Source organism: Pezoporus wallicus, unplaced genomic scaffold (genome assembly GCF_028554395.1).
Source record: "Pezoporus wallicus isolate ANWC-B61680 ecotype Strahan unplaced genomic scaffold, APGP_CSIRO_Pwel_v1 contig_227, whole genome shotgun sequence".
Lineage (NCBI taxonomy): Eukaryota > Metazoa > Chordata > Aves > Psittaciformes > Psittacidae > Pezoporus > Pezoporus wallicus.
Genome location: NW_026635704.1, coordinates 14,000,585 through 14,021,179, shown reverse-complemented (window position 1 = coordinate 14,021,179; position 20,595 = coordinate 14,000,585). Strand labels below are relative to the sequence as shown.

Sequence of the window (20,595 nt, the reverse complement as noted above, 5' to 3'; positions counted from 1 at the left end):
TCACTGCGATTTCAAATGTGGGTGTTCTGTTATGGTGTTTATGGTTGTGTTTAAAAGCAAACAAACAAAAAGATGGGCATGTCTGTAAGCATAAAGTTGTGTTATATATAGCCACATGTTTAAGAAACAACACAAGCCATGTTGAGCACTCCATTGGAGACCACAGTCTTCAAATTCCTATTTGCATTTCAGCAGCGCCTCTATGACCGAGGACATGGGTCAACACAATTCTACTCCTCCAATTAAAAAAAAACAAAACAAAACCCTAACAGATTAAGAAGTTTCAGCCTATTTCCTAGTGAGTGTTCAAGCCCACATCAATTTACCTCCTGACTAGCTGTCAAGAAGCAAGCATTTATGGGGCTGTGCATCAGTGAAGCCACTCCAGCCTTAGCTTCACCCTCCCAGCAACACCCTTGGGAGGGCACTTAAAGACATAAGAGTAAAACTGATGCAGGTTAAGAGTACAGCCCTGCACATAAATGCATGAGCTGCCTCAGCGAGGGCAGACTCGGTGCCTGCATACCGATGGGAACTTCTGAAAGCAATGTTGCCACCCCCAAAAATAGCCTACAAGAACTATGTATCTCTATCTATCAACAGTCAGATACACATGCATCTAAATGATGTCTGCTTCAGAAAATCTTACTCTACACAGGTGTGGCATTTATGTGGCGTTTATGTTTCTGTATAACCCAGAATACTCACTGATCATTTGAAATAATGCATGTTGGAGGGAGGCTTCACTGTGTTAACTTGTATTCTTTTTCTTAAATATGTAAATAGTTAAGCTGCTCATAAATTATACACAGCAGAGTTTTTAATACTTAAATTTTAGCAATAATTTATTTTGGATTTCATTAATTTTTAAATGGGAAGATCAGAACAATTTCAGAAAACACAGTTCCCATTTAAATTAAAATAGCTGTGTAGCTCATCATGCCTAGAAAAAAGTACCACACAAAATCTAAGAAGCTCTTAAGAAAGGAGGGAGATCAACAAGCTGACTTCAAGTGAGTGTTACGAGCAATTAAATAATATTTTTTAAAAAGCAAAAGCCTTGTTTAAATTCTGTTCTTCTTGAATTCTTAATGAATGACATTTAAAAAATATCCGTGGCTGAAAATCTCATGGTACTCCTTTAGAAGCTTCCTCAGAGAGTTTTGGAAATGATCTTAAATCCAATCATTAACATCCATTGTATCCCTCTAATCCTAAACATCATATGGAAGACATTAGAGCGATATTGACACTGAGTATTCTCTGTGTTGCATGACCTCAGGACAACATGCCAGTTCCTTGAAACATGGCTTGGTTACAGAGTGCAAATGGGATCAAGCCATATTTTAATCATGTTTCCAAGTTGCTCTAGAGACCCAGCCTTTGCAAGACTGCAAACTGGAAAACACCCAAAACCACTGATGTTGAAACAAGCTTCAGCTTTGCAGGCACTAGCACACTGGGTTGTGCAGAAATCATGCCGGCACCAAATGCTCCAACAGGGCCCTATAATGCAGATTTTAGCAAGGAAATTATGGGTTAATATAGGCACTGAGCAACATAGAATCATAGAATAGTTAGGGTTGGAAAGGACCTTAAGATCATCAAGTTCCAACCCCCCTGCCATGGGCAGGGACACCTCACACTAAAACACACCTTTTAAGACATGAAAAACCAAATTCTAAGCAGCTAAGTCACAAAATACACTCCATTTGCATGTACTTATACACAAATGACAAGCCGAAGTAGCCCTTCTCACCATCTCTGTGATTGGCCAGTACCCTTCTTCTCCAATCACCTCAGCCCTGCTCAGACAGATCTTTGCTGGGTGCTGGAGAGAGGAGCTGCTCAGGATGCACCATGTCTTGCACACTACTTGCTGCTGCCACTGAGGGCCTGGAGGCTGGGTGGTGCAGGTGGTCACCTTGCAAACAAATGCTGCCAGGTCTAGGGGTCACTGACCACATCCATGGCACCCAGCCCCAGCGCATCATCCTTGGAAGCATAACACCTCGGACACCCTCCACAAACCAGGAATGACCCTCCTCCCTGATGGTCACAGGAGGCTGTAAGGGAGCTATCCCCCTAGTCCCGAGCAGGAGAGGCAACACAAAGTCACGCAAAGAGCATCTGCCCTGTCATCACGCTGCCTGCCTTCCTCCAAGATCAGAGTGGTAAGAGTACCAACAAAATGTCTCTATAAAGGGACTATGCGTTTTCACAGAAGGAATGCCAACTGAGATATGGTACTAGCTGCAGCAGTCACCACATGAAAAATCCCCTGTGGCAACACCCAGGGCATCTACACAGGAAGTATCACAGTCTAACGTTTGAAAATGCCAAATCATATGCACTCTTCATAATACGGTTTTTTATAGAAAGCAAGGGGAAAGAGGAAAAAACCTACCCTACACTTAATCCTTGCAAGACAGAAGGTCTGTATGCACTGGAGGCCAGACAGTTTGCAGGTTTGTAATTCTATTGAGAATTTTCAAACGCAGGGGGAGGGGAGGAAAGATTCTGTATCACCTTAGCCTCAAAGTATAGCTATGCAAGGAATTACACCTCAATTCAGGCTGTGTTTTCCTCTCTATATACATTTATCAACTCTAGCTTCCTTGCTTATAATTTATTCAGCTTGCATACATCATGCTATTTCTTTTTAATTCGTATGCAAGCCCTCTATAGACTCCTGCCTGACTCTTATTTTGAATATACTCTCATGTAGCAGCCAGACACTCATGCAAAGCCCCATAACACGTTCACTTGGTATTCCCTATAGATGAAAAACAGCCTTAGCAAAGAAAATTAAGTTATAAGCTGTTTAGTCAGAATTCTTTTTAAGCCACTGCATATTTGTTGCAAAAATGGCATGACTCCTAAAGAACAACCAGTGTCATAATTCCTTTGAAACTTCTATTCCCCAGGCATATGGGTGTTGCACATGGGATTCTACTACATTAAATCCACTCAGTTGTTCCCTATTATTTTTCATTCATGTATCAAACTAAATGGTCTCAAGTCTAATGCCCATCAAAAGACAATGCACTATGCCTTCAATTAAACCCATGGATTATAAATTTCCTATTCAGGTTAACAACCTTGCAAGTAGTCAAACCCAGAGACCAAAACCTGACAAAATGACACTCACCTAAAACAAAGGGAACTTCATTGCTTCGAGGTGCTCAGAGAGATTTTCTCTCGAGTTGTCAAAACTAAATTACCAGAGGAGCTAAAGACTAAATTTAGACTTTCCAGGGCTGCATCCATCCATAACCTGGGGTTTTTGGCACATCACTACTACAGCAGGCATTCAGAAAGCTCAGGGGACACTGCACTTTGCTCGGCCTACTTAGCAGAGACAAAAACACATCTAAGACTCCCAAAGAATGCAAATACTTTATGACTAAGCCAGCCTCTTCTTTTGCTGCTCCTCATCCTAGCAGCTCTGTTCCTGTAACTGGCAACTGGGGAATAGGCTGGTATTGCTACAGCATATGCATTATCAAAGCTTCTTCTCCACAATGAGAGAAAGGTCTGATTGTTTTTTCTGTCATTATGAATTGTCATGGTGAGCTTTAGGTACGTGCTGAATAAAGCCTTTATTAAAAGGCAGAATCTCACATTATTCCTTCTTGCTTAAGCTCGGAATGTTCAGAATTATTGCTAGGTTGGCTGCAAAACACGGGCACCCATGAGGTCTCATATGCAGGTGCTGAACACAAGTGTATGCCACATCTAGGTAGCTCACGCCTCCTAAAAATAATGCCTTCCAGCTTTTCATTCAGACTTAACCTCTCCCTTTTCCCTCCCTTGCTTTTTCTGGTCTTGCACTAAGCTTTTTCTGGCCTTCTGATTGCTCCTTATTAATATAAATGAACAAGAACTGAATAGTAATGTAACAGCATGACAAATCTTCATGCCCTTTTCTAAAAAAAGAAGAAAAGGTCTATATGATTTTACAGTAGGTTATAAAAATTCAGTTACAGTGGCTCTGTAGCTCCCTGCTAATGCTGTGAAGTGCTTCATGGTTGTAAAGCATTTCCCACATATTCATTCTCTTTGAATTCCTGGGGAAATGCTCATATTTTATGGAAACTAACATTAAGTTGCATGAAAGCTGCCAATGCTTCAATGAACATCAGCCAAAGGAATGCCAGAATGAATTACGTTGGTCATTCTCAAACTACAGTCCATATCATGCTTGCCGGTGCTCTTCCTGTCAGTTGGTCATTTGTGCTACTGTCCCCATAGTTTCTGTCCTGTAAACTGTATTGTATGTACATTAAAGAAAGTACTTTGAGTTTACATGGTAAACTATATATATATGAAATACAGAAAGATTCCCAAAGCTTCTTGTTCATCTATCTTCAATCCCTACATGTGCATGTCTTACATGTGAGAAACTGACTAATCAGTCTCAAATAAAAAGGACCTAGTCCATAAGACTACCGTGGTCTAGTGTCTGCAATAATCTAGCAATTCTTAGATTCACCTGCTCAGAGAACCAATTCCCTTGGACTATAGGGTACTAAAATGCTCCTTCAGGTAAGGAACTATTAACCCCCCATCCAAGATTGTAATGAACAATAACACAAACCTAATAACATGTAAGAATCAAGCTCATCAAACCAAATGGCAAAATGCAAGTTTACAGCTTTGACCTGTAAAAGCATCAGGTAACAATAGCAGTCAATACAGTCCAGGAAGCTCTAAAGGAAGAAAAGATTTAATGGAGGAAGAGCTGAAATGAGACGACCCTTTTTCAGTTTTTCCCTTGTGGTGCGTCCCAAAATCCTCACTGGATGTCACAGAAAAAGTTGTATAACAAACTATGTAATGAAATGGGACAGTGGCTTAGTGACAATTTCCATACTTTTCTTCTGCCTGCCCCATCCGGCAGAAGTCTCTCAATCTATTTTCTTAAATATCTTTAACTCATTGTACTCTGCATAATCTAAATCTTCTTAGATCACTTCTCCCCTCCCTGTTTTGGGAAAGATTTGGATGTTTTTTGGTCTTTTCTTTTCATGGTTTTTTTTTTTTTTTTTTTTTTGCAAGCCCACACACATTTAACTGAGTGGAGAATTCACTTCAAAAGCTTCCTTTCAACTATTTATGAGCATATAAATAGCTATACAGGAACAAGTCAATAACTGGTCTAGTATACTTCCTGTTTCAAACAATGGTAAAAGTTGGGTATTTTGAGATGAAAATGTCCATTTTCTTGCATCTTTCTATAGCCTGATAAGCCTGTGTGCACGTGTATACCCATATGTCTCTATATATAGCTACATCTATATTTACATATGTGCACACACATCCCCACATGAATGCTTTCTTAATGTATAACTCAGTAAAATACTTAGGCTAACTTCCGGGCACGTAAATGTAACAGCAGCTAACTATAACATTTCAAGTTCAGTAACTCTTAAAAAGGCTATTTCTTGTGTTCTATGCCTTTAATTACTTATTTTATATCAGTTACTGACATGCACTTTAACCTACCCTTTCTCAACTTCAATTTTATAGTCATTGTGCAAGCCTGCAAGCATGCAAACCTGCAAGCATGCAAACCTGCTTCTGCAGCTAACAATTGTTTTTTAAGTTTTGAGGTGTAAGCTATGAAGCTATCATACTCCAAAGATTTTTCTGTACCTTTCAGGGGAACATCTCAGAAAAATTACCTATAATGGCAGGTAAATTCAAATGTATGAATGTAAGACCCCACTAATGCATTTCAGCTGGATCAGTAAATGGCTGAAATCTGGTAATGTGGCTTCAGTTCTATGCACTCAGAGCATTGTCTTCTGAAGTAAGATATTCCCAGCACGTCAGTTGTCTGGAAATAGCAATCTAAGTTAGATCTCCTCCAGCACAAACATCTTCAAATTTAAAAATCACAGTAGGAAATCAGAAAGAATCACTCCCCAGGGGCATCTGTATTTTCAGTGAGACATCAGCTTTTGTCTGTGTCATTTCTACTCATCATCTAGTTACAGACCAGTTGTTTAACACATATCTTGTAGCTGCCACTCTGATTAACCAAAATGTCCAAAGTATTCAAACCATTACTCTTTTTTTTCAAGGCTCATTACCAAAGTTACTTACAACAAGAGTTCAGTTACACTTACAGAGAAACAGGAAGATTTTCTTGACAAACTCTTAAAGCCCTTGCAGCAGCTAGAGGCTCTTTTCCTCAAATTCATGTTCTTCATAGTCACACTTGTGCTCTTTTTCTGCAAACATCAGCAGGGATTTGAGTACCCTCACCAGGAAGGAAAAGGTGCCGGAGAATTTGGTTCAGCTGGGGTGTCGGTTCTCTGTTTGTCTCTTTTTCAGCTATGCCCACCCAATAGCTTGAAAACACAATAGCTTATCAATGTATTATTTTCTTGCTTAGTCAACCTTTTTATTGCTTCTGCGTATCTTCTGCTACATCCGTCCCATTCACCTCTGCATTGTTATGCTTTCTCAAGGCACCTTATCCTTCCATGATTAACATGAACACAAAAACACTTCCTTTGCACGTATATTAGCCTCTTTTCTCAGAGTAACTGGTTTATGTCAAAGCTTAAAGTTATCTATTTTCAACAAATCGGAATTTTAGAGTGGTTTTAAAATAAACATTTGTAGAGCATACCACACTTTCTTACCTGAACAGAGTTGCTCAACTTTTGTGTAGTTTAAAGCTAATATATCATTAACCCATGCGATGATGTCATGTCTGCTCATAGTCTCTTGGGTTATAGAGGTAGAGTACACGTTGACCGCCATTCCCCAACTAGGAAAAAAAAGGACAAAAAACAGTTTTGGCATTTTGATCGCTGTTTTCTGGATACAACAAATTTACACTTCCTGTGTAAGAGAAAGAAAAGCTGCAGCACTGCACAACCTTCTCTTATGTACTGAGATGGGAGATTTAATTTTTATTGGTTGATGCTATATAACCTCCTCAGTGTCCTCTTGGAATATATGAACATATTTCTCTGGCTGTCACTGAATTTAAAGAACATACAAATCTACAGTATTCTGCTTAATGCTAATAAGGTAGGAAAAAAAGAGTAAGACATAGCCTGCAGATATACAGTCAGGATCAGAGACCTGGGATTTGTCACGTAGTGCTGCACAAATATAGTGATCTGACATATATCTGTCAGCTTTTTGCTGCTGCAGGATGATTAGACTGCCTAAACGAGTATTTAATTTTCAGATATCTTCTAGAAGATGCAGCAGTTCTACTACCTCAAATACTGATTTCTCACTGGTTCAGGGGCCTTCTGGATCACTAATTCTGTTTCCAGCGATCACAGAATGGATACCAGGCAATCTTTTTTATCAATTCACCAACTTCTATCCTGAAATTAACTGAGACTTGCACCCACAACCATCTGGTTGGAAAGCTGCTGTGGAGCCCGATTCCTCTAAACTGTTAGGAACATTCCCTCTTAGCTTAAACCCATTTGTTCTTCTGCCAATATTATCCTTCAGCTCTAATGGCTTTTTCTTCCCCAGAGTTGATTTCATAATGTGTTAGGAAAAGCAGTCAGTCTGTCCCAATGCCCAGGTAGTACAGAGCAACCAAATTAATCCTCTGAGTATCTTATCAACTCAGACCTTCACTTCCTGCTCATGCCAGCAGTCCCCCTTGAACATAGCCAAACAGTTTCAAACTGAAACACTGGGACAATGTTTCACCAAGACCTTGTGAAACAGCACTCTGTGCTGAAAATTTTCATAGCCACATCATCGTAAGAAGATTCATCTAGTTAGTTAAGGTCCTTCCTGCAAGCAAGTAATTCATAGTAGCTTCTATCATCAGCCCCCAAGTACACAGACTGGAAACACATGCTGCTGGATTTTACGTTCTGTTATTCTACACTAGTCACGTCTTCCTGTTACAAGACATTACAAAGAGAAAAGATGGGCACATCCAAGGTCATCTCATCGACAGTTTCAAACAGCTGAACCAAAATCATTCATGAAAAGAGTAAACAATGTTCCCAAGACTAGTGGAGTTCAGGAAGTCTGCTAGTAGCAATCCAAGTATGAGATGAATGTATGACTATTTGATCAGAAATGATCAGAAATGATCAGAAATGATCAAATAGCCTAAATAGCACCATTATTCTTGTAAAGAAAGGGTTTGATGGGGACTGCACACCTATTTCTCTAGTGACACTGTGTAGCTAACACTTAACTGGCTAGCTTTGGTGCCAGTTCTGATACCTCAGCCTTGCACCTCAACTTCCTCTCTCAATGAAGGAGAGCAGGAACTCTTCCGTGGGATCTGAGGTCTGCACTGACAATTTGCAGAGGTAACCATTTGAAGCTTAATAGACAGTTCTGCAGAAAACACAAAGACCACAGGGGTTAACTCTGCCCATAGTGAGGTATGCTGGGGCAACTTAGGTAAAATGTGTGAAAAAACCCCCACCAGCATGAAACTTGACTCAGTAACACGTAAGTATATACGGGCCTTCTACACACTCCTGTATGGGCACTTCCGAACTACAGATCAAATCAGCCTGTCCTCCCTCACTGTTCAGTTCTTCCTACAGGCTCCCAGACAGCACAGCTAATTGCATGAACTGTACAGCGTTGCATTCACTGTAACACTTAGCAAAGGTCGTTTTCTTGGCACACGCTAAGTGCTTGGATTGAATTGAGCGCTAGGAACAAAGTTTGAGAAACTGGGAGTGCCCTTTTATTCTTAAAACCACACCATAATGGCTAGCCATGAAAGCTTAGAGTCAACATCAGGATGGTAGGGACTGAGCAGACAATCAGCACCTTTGTTACTAATAGCTTCTGAAGTTAACACCACCACTGCTAGCATGGTTTTTACTTTGTTATTTTCAGGCTTTTTATATAGATAAGAAACTAACAGAAATACACTATCACTGTCACTATTAAACTAACATGTTAAATATTGTTTTTAAGATCAGTTCAAGTAACAGCTTAACAGTGAATTTAACATTCATTTAAGATTCAGAATACTGGGTTTAATATGCAAGCAGCCGTTCAATATGGAACAGTCTGCTAACTTTTAAACAAGCTATTTAGATGATAACAATTGAAATAAAGATACTCTGATCTGTGATTGCCACTACTTCATCCAATTTTAATAGGCCTCTCAAGGCCTGGTAGAACTCAGAACAACCATCAGCTACCAGTGGTTAAAGAAGAAAGTGTACTCTGTTAAAAAGATCAAGAAAATCCACACGCAGGAAGGAAGCAGAAATTCCTCCTTCACCCTTTTCTAAAAGCAACTGCAAAGAGAAAGACCTATCTTTCTGCAGAACAACAACCAGCCTCCTTTGCTGCAGCGCATGGGGTGGGGAACTCCACTTCAGGAAACTGTGAGTAAATGAATAACCTTGAGCTTTACAATGATACCTTGAACGATATCTGTAATATAACTTACACTGTGCCTGTGAATGAATTATTGCCAGTCTATGGGTCAAATGCAAGTCCAGGCTATTTGTCAGAGACAATAGCTTCACGTTTATACACACAGGTATGTGTGAGGGTGGACCAAGACAATTTTAAACCATATGCAAAATTAATCAGAACTTTCGACAAAAAAAAATAAATCAATAACATGCCAGTGCAATTTATTCTCAGTGACGTGTTAACACATGTCTGAATCCTGCACGTCCCCTTCTCCTGAAGGGCTTCGCTGTGCCTTTTGCATCCGCTGTCACGCACCCTCCTAATGGTTACAGTTTAAATAAACTCAGCTGGGAAGGTTTCCTTTAGTGTAAACATGTTCCTATTTGGTGCTTAGATACACATATATCCTGTTTGCCACACAGACAGACCTTGAAAAAAACCAAAGGAGAAGAAAAAGAACAAACAGACATAGGTGGCAGAGCCATGGCCAGCAACAGACAAGAACAGTCGTGCTTGACATCCACAGCTGGGCTTAGGCTTTCTTCAGGACTGTTCCCTAAGTGCTGAACTACTTTGAAAAATGTGATCCAAATTCAAAATGCATTAATAAACATCTGTAAGGCAATGCTACAGAACAGCTGGACAGGTGGAGATACACAGAACATACTCTGAACAGCCAAAGTAGCTAAGAACTTGATCATATGTCTTAATATACCTCTACTTCCCAATGACATTATTTACATTTTCTACTTGTTAGGCTTTCCTTGTTTAGACTGAACACTCTCAAGAATAAGATACACAAGGCTGAAAAATAGCATCTACCTAAGACCTTCCACCTTCCATAGAGATGCCCGGCATCTCTAGTAGCTAAAAACAGATTGAAGATAGCACATCATATTCCCACTTCAGAGCACAGGTGCTTAAAAACTTCTGTTACAGTACTGCCTAACTAGAGAGGACTCTCCCTTGTTTTACTTAGGAGAAACTGAGAATAAAAACCTCAGTAAATACAAACAAGCCATTGGAGAGTCTTCACATGGTAGTCCAGACCACACTTTACACAAGCACAGCTAAGCACCACAAAGCTGAGTTCAGAGGATTAGTTAGGTGCTGAAAATCATGTATATGCTTAAGCAGTTACCTCAGTCAGAAATATAGTGGCTCAGCGTGTCTGATGGTAAACATTACACCCAAAGGATTATTAATTTCTTAAGGCACTACCTGCAGCACCGAACATTCAGCTATTAGACATTTTCCACTGCTCTTGTTACAGATAACTGCAGCTGTCACAAGGTGCTATCCAGCTGTGTTTAAGGACAGTTGTGCAAGAGGCATATATACTTTACTTTCCTGGGGAGAGACGAATAATTGTTGACAGAAGCAGCACTGTATTATGGCAAACCAGTAATAATGGCAAGGCTGAAAGAATTACAGCAATGAATCTATCCGTAGTGTAAATACCCATCACGTGTCCTCACCTCTGAACCCGCAAGGCCTTCCTGTTTCATACAATTAAGCATGGTCTGATGCTAAGTTTTTAAATGCAGTAGAAAGCCTGTGTGACGATATAAGACGATATAAAGAGGAGTCTCCTGGAAGCTGGCATCTGATAGCATCAGGATAGATATCTCCAGTAAAACAGAAGATAACACACCAAAATTTACTGAAGCAGAAGATATAGCAGAAAAGCTAAGACAGCAAGACTGCTGTAGCTCCTGTTAGAAAGGCTTTCTAGATCAAAGCTACTGCAAAACAAAACCCCCTGAAGGAAGAAACCTGACAGCCTCAGCAGCTGGATCCCTGTTGTAGAAGGAAAATTCATCCTTTTATACCATCCTGAAACAGCAGCTGAACCTTGCCTGCTTTTTTAACATTCTCTGCATACAGCTTTAGCCATAGTCATTAGAGGCCAGTTATGCTTGAGGTTGTCTTCACTGAAAGGAGTGCTGAGGACATACAAACAACACAAAAAGCTCCTATACAATGCTGATAGGAGTGTTCTTACTCTACTTTTTGACTTATGCTGTATTCTTCCAGCAAATTCAATTGCCATGGCCAAAGGCTTTACGCCAGAGCTTTGCAACTGAAGTGGTATTTGTAGCAAGCAGCATAAAGGCTCTGTCTAGTCAGAAACTCAGAGTTACTAAGATTAATCACAAGGAGATACTGCCATGGGAAAAAAAAATATAAGGAGAAAAGAATCCTGTGGTTGTATTATTGGAAGAAATTCACACCTTTTAAAATGCTGAATGTTAAATTTCTTATGTGCTGTTCCCATGTTACTACATAGCCTTGAAATGTAAAAAAAAAAATAAAAAATATTATCCATATTATTATTGATTTACTTCTTAATGCCACGTTACCTTTACAACATGGATCTGGCTTGACAACCTAAAATGATTTGTGAAGCATGCTACAGAGTTTAGACAAGACTGAGGTGATCCATGTACATTTTGATTGCTTGAATGTTGCAGAATTATCATTTAACACAGCAAACAGCGTATTTTCTATTGTTCTCATTGCAGTTTCCTGTTTAACTGCAAGTAAGATTAGAGTAATAGAGATTTACTTAGATTAGACTAGGGCATTCTTAAATTCTGTTATTTTAGATTACAGGCTGCCTGCCAACCCTGGGATGCTCTGACCTACACAAATGTTTGTGAGTGGTCTCAAGGACTGGTTTAGACACAAATATGAGTTACTCTTACAAAGATGGGCAGTAATTCTGGTTTGTGGCACACAAGGTTTTAGAAAAAGTTAAAACCCCAAGAATGTATTAGCTGAGAAGCAGAAAAATGCTGATTCTTTTTTTCAGACATTCAGTTCCCCCAAATCTCAAACACATAATCAGAAGTATTTAAACAATATACACAATCTGAGCCAAAACCTCTGAGATGGCCCAATAACTAGCAATGCTGCACAGTTTTTACAAAACAGTTTTAAGTTTATTCACTAACCAGTTATGAAATTGGGGTAGTTTGCCAAAATGAAAAGAACAGTTACAAATTCCAAGAAAATTATTTAGTGCTTGGAAGATTTTAGGGTACCTGAGGAGGACAAGCCCCATTCATTGACTCACTTGAAGTTGATCAGTTGATATTTTTGATCGGCCAGTCATATTTGCATAGCATAAATAAGATTTGGGATTTTTAATATTTGACTACTTTTTCACTCCTGCTGCCACTGAAACTGTACAGCAATGTGATAACGTCATGTTTCCACAGTAATGCTAAACTGTTTTCCCCAGGGTCCACCTTTGCCTCCAGAAGTACAACACGGTATTAACACTTAACTACACAGTATCTTAATTGTGACTGAAAATGTCTGGATGCTTTTTGAAAGGTTCCTTATCAATTTCTATGAGTAAACAAATCTTAGCTAAAAAATACATTCTTGGCAACAGATAGAGGTTCAAGAAAAGCAAACACAAGATGGAAGCAATTCAGAGTCTTTGGCCACTGCCATTTCCACATAGGTATATTCAGACTAACTGGTTAGAAAGAAAGCACAGCACTCTCAAACTGCACCTCAGAGTAGTCCAACCAAGCAATTGCAGTGCCCAGTGCTGAACAGGCACTCAAAATGGGCAAGAATGCACAAATCTCAGTATAAAAAGAACGTTACTACAAATTAAAAAGGCATTGTAGTAACGAAGAACCACAAAAACCTTTGAAGTGGGATGAATGAGAGGAACATAAGCGTGGCAAGACTGCAGTGCTAAAAAAAAAATAAACTGCTTTTACTTAAAGTTATTACCCTCCCCCCACCAAGGCTTTTAACTCAAGATCTTAAGCTTCAGTTGCTGCTTTGATGCCCTGAAGGAAGACATCCAACCTGTAAAATTTTCACAACAGACACTGGCAACTAGCCTACCTTTCACAATAGACAATGGGATTGTGGGGAAGACTGATTCAGAGAAAAATAATACTCAGACTTATATAGTAAACCCAAGTCAATTAGAAACACCTACATTTTATAAAAAAGAAGAGGATCCAAGACCATTTTGTAACTAGAAAACCTTGAAAAAGCTGATGAATAAACCAACATTTAATCTTCTGTGAAACAAAGCCAATTCACCAAGACACACGAGAGGTTTAATTCTCCCTTCTCTGTTTTTTTTTTTTTTCCCCTCTCATCAAAAAGAACACATTACTAAGTATACACACAGACATAACTAAAGAATTTCTAAGAGGTTAAAAAGTGCCATAAAGCAAGGTAACAGCAGTGCTGAGAGCACATCATGGTGGAGAAAGGATGCCTTGAGAGGCAGCACATGTTAACAAGCCCCAGTTCCTAGCCTGGGTTCTGCAAATAACAGGGGAACGTTCTATCTTTGCTCCCACTAAATTATGGATGTGCTTTAGCAAATGCAGATTTATTGGAAAATGAAGATGGCAGCAGAGAAGAGCTTGTCCCTGAACCCACTGCCACACTTGAGCACAGTGCATGAGCTCCCAGGCAAAATGATGTGGATACAGCCACACACTTAAGCAGCCACCTGCATCTACGCCAGGAAAACATCTGCCCCTGGTTAGGAAGGGATAAAAATAACCAGAAACCTTAAGAAACACCAACACCGCTGGGCACCCAAGGCACTATGTTGGAGGCACAACCCACCAGCACAGCAGCCACGCTGCAGCCTGGCAGCAGCTCTGGCAGGGCAGGCGGCCCGCTGCTCCTGACTCCTGCCATTTCCGCCTTTTAAGTCCAGAAAACGTTGTGGGTAGGCTTGGGAGTTTCAGCAGGGCTAAGATCCAACTGGAGTCAGATGAAGTCACCACATGAATTTAGTTTTGACCTATCCGGGGTTTTGCTGCCCCCCCTTCTCCTCCCTGACATGTACACACTGGGAGGTGAAAGGCTAAAGTAACACGTCGATTTACTCCAAGCATAACGTAATGGCAAATGAGATTTTGTAATACTATACAGCCCTCCTGACAGGGGGTCTGAGCAGACTCCAAGGGCCTCACCCCCACACAGAGCCAGGCAGCAAGGCAGTGACTCAGCAGGAGACAGGCACTGAGCATCCACAGAAGAGGTTGAGCCTGGGAAGAAGGGAAAACAGGAGTTTCAACAAGGGGAAATGCAACGCCTTTCTCCTAACATGTAGCTGCTGTTTCCTAACAAGAGACTGCAGTATACTTAATAAAGTCTGCCTGTCCACAGTATGCATAGTTAACCAGGAGAGCACTCTCACGGGAAAGGTCTTGCACTAAAGAGGAACTACAATATATGTTTTCTACTCATAAATGATGCAATATGATACAGAGAACAAGAACTTTGTCATGCATCAACTCTTCTCTCTTTTACATTAAAAACAAATGTAGATACACACTGATTTAGCATTGCAACATTTATTCTAGGCTTAACAAACATATATGTTAGAGTCACAGAATATAATTCCAGTATCTAAATGAGGTACGAGAAAGCTGGAGAGGGTCTTTTTATAAGGGCATATGGTAACAGGACAAGGGGGAATGGCTTTAAACTGACACATATTAGATTTAGATTAGATATTAGGAAGAAATTCTTTACTGTGAGGGTCGTGAGACACTGGCACAGGTTGCCCAGAGAAGCTGTGGCTGTCCCATCCCTGGCAGTGTTAAGGCCAGGTTGGACAGGCCTTTTAGCAGCCTGGTCTAGTGGAAAGTGTCCCTGCCCATGGCAGGGAGGTTGGAACTGGATGATTTTTAAGGTCTTGAACCATTCTGTGATTCTGTGAATATCCTGAGTTGGAAGAGACCAACCAAGGATCGGTGAGTCCAACTCAATATTATTGCAGGGAATAAGGCCCTGTGAAAGTGGCCTTCTAACTAGTCACTTTGAAGATATCTGGAGTGACACCCAGGAAAGAACAAGAAACAGTGCAGCAAACAGTGCAACTGTCTGAGGACCCTTGGGCAAAGAGGCCAGAGCACAGCCTTCATGAGAGAGCTGCGGAGCTGCCAGGCAGGCAGCCAGCCTCGCTCCGTCCCAGAACAAGACATCATAGCAGGAAGGTGGTGACACTGAGCAGGGGTATAAGACATTTATTTTAAGCCACCTTTACCCTGCAGTTGTAAACAAGCATGTGACAATGGATGAAGCAACAGGCAACTGTGCTGGCTGCTTTCACTTGTGCACCACTCTCCAAAACATGGCTGTGTATTTCTGTAATGCAAAATATTAAGCTCTAGTATGGTTAGGCAGGGTTCCCACTGCTACCACAGCTCTGCTGCCATTTGTGGTTCAGAAGAGAAGTACCAGGCTTCCTGCTGGGTATGCAGAGCATTCAGTGGGCAAGTTTCTAGGACCAAGCTTCATCAGACATTTGTGACCTGAACCACATGTAAATCCTCTGCCAGCATTGCCTCTGCAGACCACTGGGCCAACACACGATGCAGCTTTTTGTTAGGCTCTGCATTCAACCTCCCTCCCACTTCTCCCTCCAATGCTGGTGAAAGCTGGGCTAATAATAATAGTTAAAAAAAAAAAAAAAAAATTAAATCTTGGAGTTCTGACATCCCCGATGTTGCCAAAATAGGCCCAAATAAACAGTCCTGCCTTTGACCTGTAAAACTCCCCATAAACCATTATTAATATTATACCAATTTCAAGCATTAACACTACCAGACATGACACAATTTTGGGTTTGGATACCAAAGCAACTTGACCTCTTCCATGATTCTCATGAGTTAATACTATAATAGACAAGGAAACACTGACATTATTCTGGTGCTCAAGATAATACCAGTAAAAGACTTGCATTTAAGAATTAATCCTACCAAGGACTGCCTAGAATAAGGCTGAACTTCTAAGTGCAATTGCTTAACTGCTGAATTAATTTCAGAGCAACTAAAACCAGAATTCGCTAATCGCAGATAAATTGCCCTTTAGGAACATGCTAGCTCAACCATCTGTGATTTATGTAATATATTACTGCTGCTGTGTGCCAGCAACCACGAACTTATTTTACCATTGTTGCACTACCAACACAGTTCTTGAGACTACTAGCATCAAGTAAAGCTTTCCCAAAAGTTATTTTTCCAACCATATTAATCTTTGAACATCTGTGAAGTTGGCATTTTCTTTTTGATTTTAATTTTTAACATCTCCTGCCTATCTAAAAGTGAGAAATCCCCAAAGATTTGTTTTCCCACAAAACACCCTATTCTATAGTGCCTACTGCTTTGATGCAACTGTGATTGTAAGAACAGAATTACTGTCAGTTACAACAGTTTTTATCTATAAGCCCCAATAAAACCTTGTACCTTAAGCTAAGAGAACCATAGATGTACTGTTTAATAGGATTTGGCCTCCTTTCATGGAATATCTTGAGGTCGATTCCTGAAGTGTATTGCTTCCAGCTGGCAAACAGTGACATTACCAAGTTCAACTCCCACAATAAACAAGGGGGGAAAAAAAGCTTATTGCTTGAATTACCTTTGACTACATATAAGTGCAGTTAAGAAGGTAATAACCTATGCTGTAATGTGAATATTTAGTTTCTTCAAGCCTCTCAGTGTTGCTGTAGGTCATACAAGAAGACAGTTTTGCACCACTCCCTGTAAAAGCATGTTAGACTAAGCACATGGCTGGCACAGTTTAATTCTGTGCTCAAAGTTAAACATTTCCTGCAAATTAAACTTACCAATAATGTTAATACTTTTACATATAAGAAATGAAAAATTCCTTAAAAGTAGAGGGGGTAATTTACCAGCTTTCAACTTCAAGACATAATCTTTATCTGCAATGTGCATAATTATTTTTATGACACAGCAAATCTATCCCATTGCTCTACTGTGTGTTTACAGACTTTTGGTCATGCCTGGGTACTGAATTGCAGAAGCTGTTCCCTGTGATTTGAAGAACGCAGTATGAAGTAATGAAGACACTGCAGCAGCAGTATAGCTTTTTGTGAGAATTAAGCTAGAAAACAGACAAAATTGATGCAGCCAAACTGAGACTGCATACACACACTTTCCTCTTCCATTTGGAACCTATGATGATAGGATCATTTCACCTCGGTGGCAGTACAAATTTGTTAGTGTATGATATTCCTTTCACTTTTAAAGTGCCTGATTTCATGATTCTGTTTAGTGTGCTATGTTTTGAGCTCAAGAGCTGTTAATGCTTATTTGAGTTACAGAATAAGATCATAAAGTGACTCTGGTAGGCGGGGAACTCCAGAGATACTGGCTCCAACCTCCCATTCACAGCAGAGCCAGCAAGAAAAAGCTGCTGGTTGTCCCATGTATCTGAGTTTTGAGTCTCTCCAAGGACAGATATTCTACAGTATCTCTGGGCAACTTCTTTCAGGGCTTGACTATCCCCACTGTGAACATTTTTCTCCCAGTATCTGAAGTCCTTTCTACTGTTGCAGCTGCTGTCTGCCATTGCCTCTCATCCTCTCCCTAGGCACCTCAGGGAAGAAGCTGGCTGCACCTTCTCTACCAAACCATACCCATTACATAGCTAAAGACTGCAATGAGATCTTCCCTCCTCCTGAGCTTTTTCTTCTCCAGGCTGACCAAACCCAGCTCACACGCTCCAGCCTTCTGACCATCCTGGTGGCTCTCCACACCACTCACTTCAGTGTGTCCCTGTCTTTCCCAAACTGGAGAGGCCAAAATCAGATACAGTATGCAAGATGTGGTCTCAGAAAAACCACAGGAAAACAATAACTTCCCTGGAGCTGATGGCTATGCTCCTGCTAATGCAGCCTAGCATTGGCTTGGCTTGGCTTTCTTCCCTGGAAGAGCACACTGCTGACTCATGTTCATCTTTACCAGCATCACCAGGTTCATACTGTATAGTACTTCAGGGAAAAACAACCACCTCACCATATTAAAAATAAAGCTGCTTAAGAGACAAGGTAGTTCTACAGTACCCCCACTGCTGAGAGGCACAGATTAAAAATGTCTGCAGGCAGAAATACAGGACAAAAAATAATAATTCTTATGACTTGTTCAACATCTTTGTTGCTGACATGGACAGTGGGATTGAGTGCGCCCTCAGCAAGTTTGCCGATGACACCAAGCTGTGTGGTTCGGTTGGTACCCTGGGGGGAAGGAATGCCATCCAGAGGGACCTTGACATGCTTGTCAGGTGGCCTGATGAAGTTTAACCATGCCAAGTGCAAGGTCCTACACCTGGGTCAGAGCAATCCCAGGCACAGCTACAGGTTGGGCAGAGAAGAGATTCAGAGCAGCCCTGCAGAGAAGGACTTTGGGGTGTTGGTTGATGAGAAAATGAACATGAGCCAGCTTCAGTGTGTGCTTGCAGCCCAGAAAGCAAACCGTATCCTGGGATGCATTAAAAGGAGTGTGACCAGCAGGTCGAAGGAGGTGATCCTGCCCCTCTACTCTGCTCTTGTGAGACCTCACCTGGAGTATTGTGTGCAGTTCTGGTGTCCTCAACATAAAAAGGACATGGAACTATTGGAACAAGTCTAGAGGAGGGCTACAGGGATGATCAGGGGACTGGAGCACCTCCCGTATGAAGACAGGCTGAGGAAGTTGGGGCTGTTCAGCCCGGAGAAGAGAAGGCTGCATGGAGACCTCATAGCAGCCTTCCAGTATCTGAAGGGGGCCTATAAGGATTGCAGAGGGACTCTTCATTAGGGAGTGTAGTGACAGAACAAGGGGTAATGGGTTAAAACTTAAACAGGGGAAGTTTGGATTGGATATAAGGAAGAAGTTCTTTACTGTGAGGGTGGTGAGGCACTGGAATAGGTTGCCCAGGGAAGTTATGAATGCTCCATCCCTGGCAGTGTTCAAGGCCAGGCTGGACAGCACCTTGGGTGACATGGTTTAGTGTGAGGTGTCCCTGTCCATGGCAAATGGGCTTGGAACTAGATGATCTTAAGGTCCTTTCCAACCCTAACAATTCTATGATTCTATGACTTCATGAGTCTGACAACTGGGTAGACTCTTCCTGTTGGTGCCAGACAGTAGGACAAGATATGATGGGCATGAACTAAAACACAAGAGGTTCCACCAAACACAAGAGGTTCCACCTGAACATAAAGAACAACTTCTTTACTGTGAGTGTGACTGATCATTGGAGCATAGGTTTCCCAGAGAGGTCATGGAGTCTCTTTCCAAGAGGCATCTGAACACAACCCTGAGTAATGTGCTTTAGGTGACCCTTCTTGAGAAGGGAGGCTGGATTAGACAAGCTCTTGTGGTCTCTTCCAGCCTCAACCATTCTGTGATTCTGTGAATTCACAAATTCTGTGAACGAATGTGGTATCTGAAAACTGTTTTCAGATCCTGATTCAGATTCTACATCTTGCGTAACTCTGAAACACTAATATGGGCAAGGAGTGATATAGACTCCAAACAACAATTCAGTGGAATACAATTAACACCATTCTGCATGACAAGGTTTCTAACAGAACAGTTACTTCCAGATGAATGTTGTACTTTTAGGAAAATATATCCCTTCTATTCAACTAATTATCATTTCACTACCTCCATACTCCAGGCATTCCTACACAGCATAGTCTTTCTGTATACAAAAGCTCCTGTGGGACTTTCATATCACTGGGCTATGTACTCCACTTCCACACAAACAATTACTCACAGATTCTATAGTTATTTTAATAAGCTATGATTTGTATAACACTGAATCCATAAGTAAAGCAAACACATTCTACTTCAAATATTTCAGTGCTTCCTATTCATGATATTACTGGACTAGCTCCATAGAGATTAACCTTAAGCAGTGAAGCATAACGACCATGTAAAATCTGCCTAAAATGAATTTTCATTCCTCCAAAATTGTTTAATATATATTGCCAGCAAGCCCTTCCGAGTATCAACACCACATTCCAGAGTGACAGGCAAGAATTTGCATTCATGTGCATCTCTGAATAATTACAGCTGCTTGGGTAGGAAATCTGTACATAGTAAGGAACCCTGCTGTAGGGGGGATATTCACTTGAGTTACTCCTAAAGGACAAAACTGACGTCCACGGGTCTTGCTAACTAGCTGTCAGGGCTCCAAATTGCCAAGACACATAGCATTGAAAATGAAACCTCCCAAACAACACACACAACCACATGGAAAAACAGGACGTACAGCACTGCTTTACACTATACCATTAGAGCAAAATAAGCTATTCCTTTACTCTTTCAACTGCTACACTGGAGAAGGGCCCATTTTACACAGAAGAAATACCAAACTCCAAACCAAGAATCTTTCAGTTTGCATAGC

General features: G+C 40.9%; 1 protein-coding gene across 4 annotated transcripts in view; it reads right to left on the bottom strand.

The window, feature by feature from the left end:
- The window catches only part of MAPRE2 (microtubule associated protein RP/EB family member 2), a 102,768-nt gene that overhangs the window by 32,639 nt on the left and 49,534 nt on the right, over window positions 1-20,595 (bottom strand). For 3 of the 4 annotated variants that reach the window (XM_057397744.1, XM_057397742.1, XM_057397743.1), the window contains one exon: window positions 6,657-6,784. The exons of the other annotated variant lie outside the window; for it this stretch is intronic. In XM_057397744.1, coding sequence (XP_057253727.1) covers window positions 6,657-6,777 — 121 coding nt within the window. In that variant the 5' untranslated portion in view covers window positions 6,778-6,784. The remainder of the gene's footprint in view (window positions 1-6,656; window positions 6,785-20,595) is intronic. 4 annotated transcript variants of the gene reach the window in all.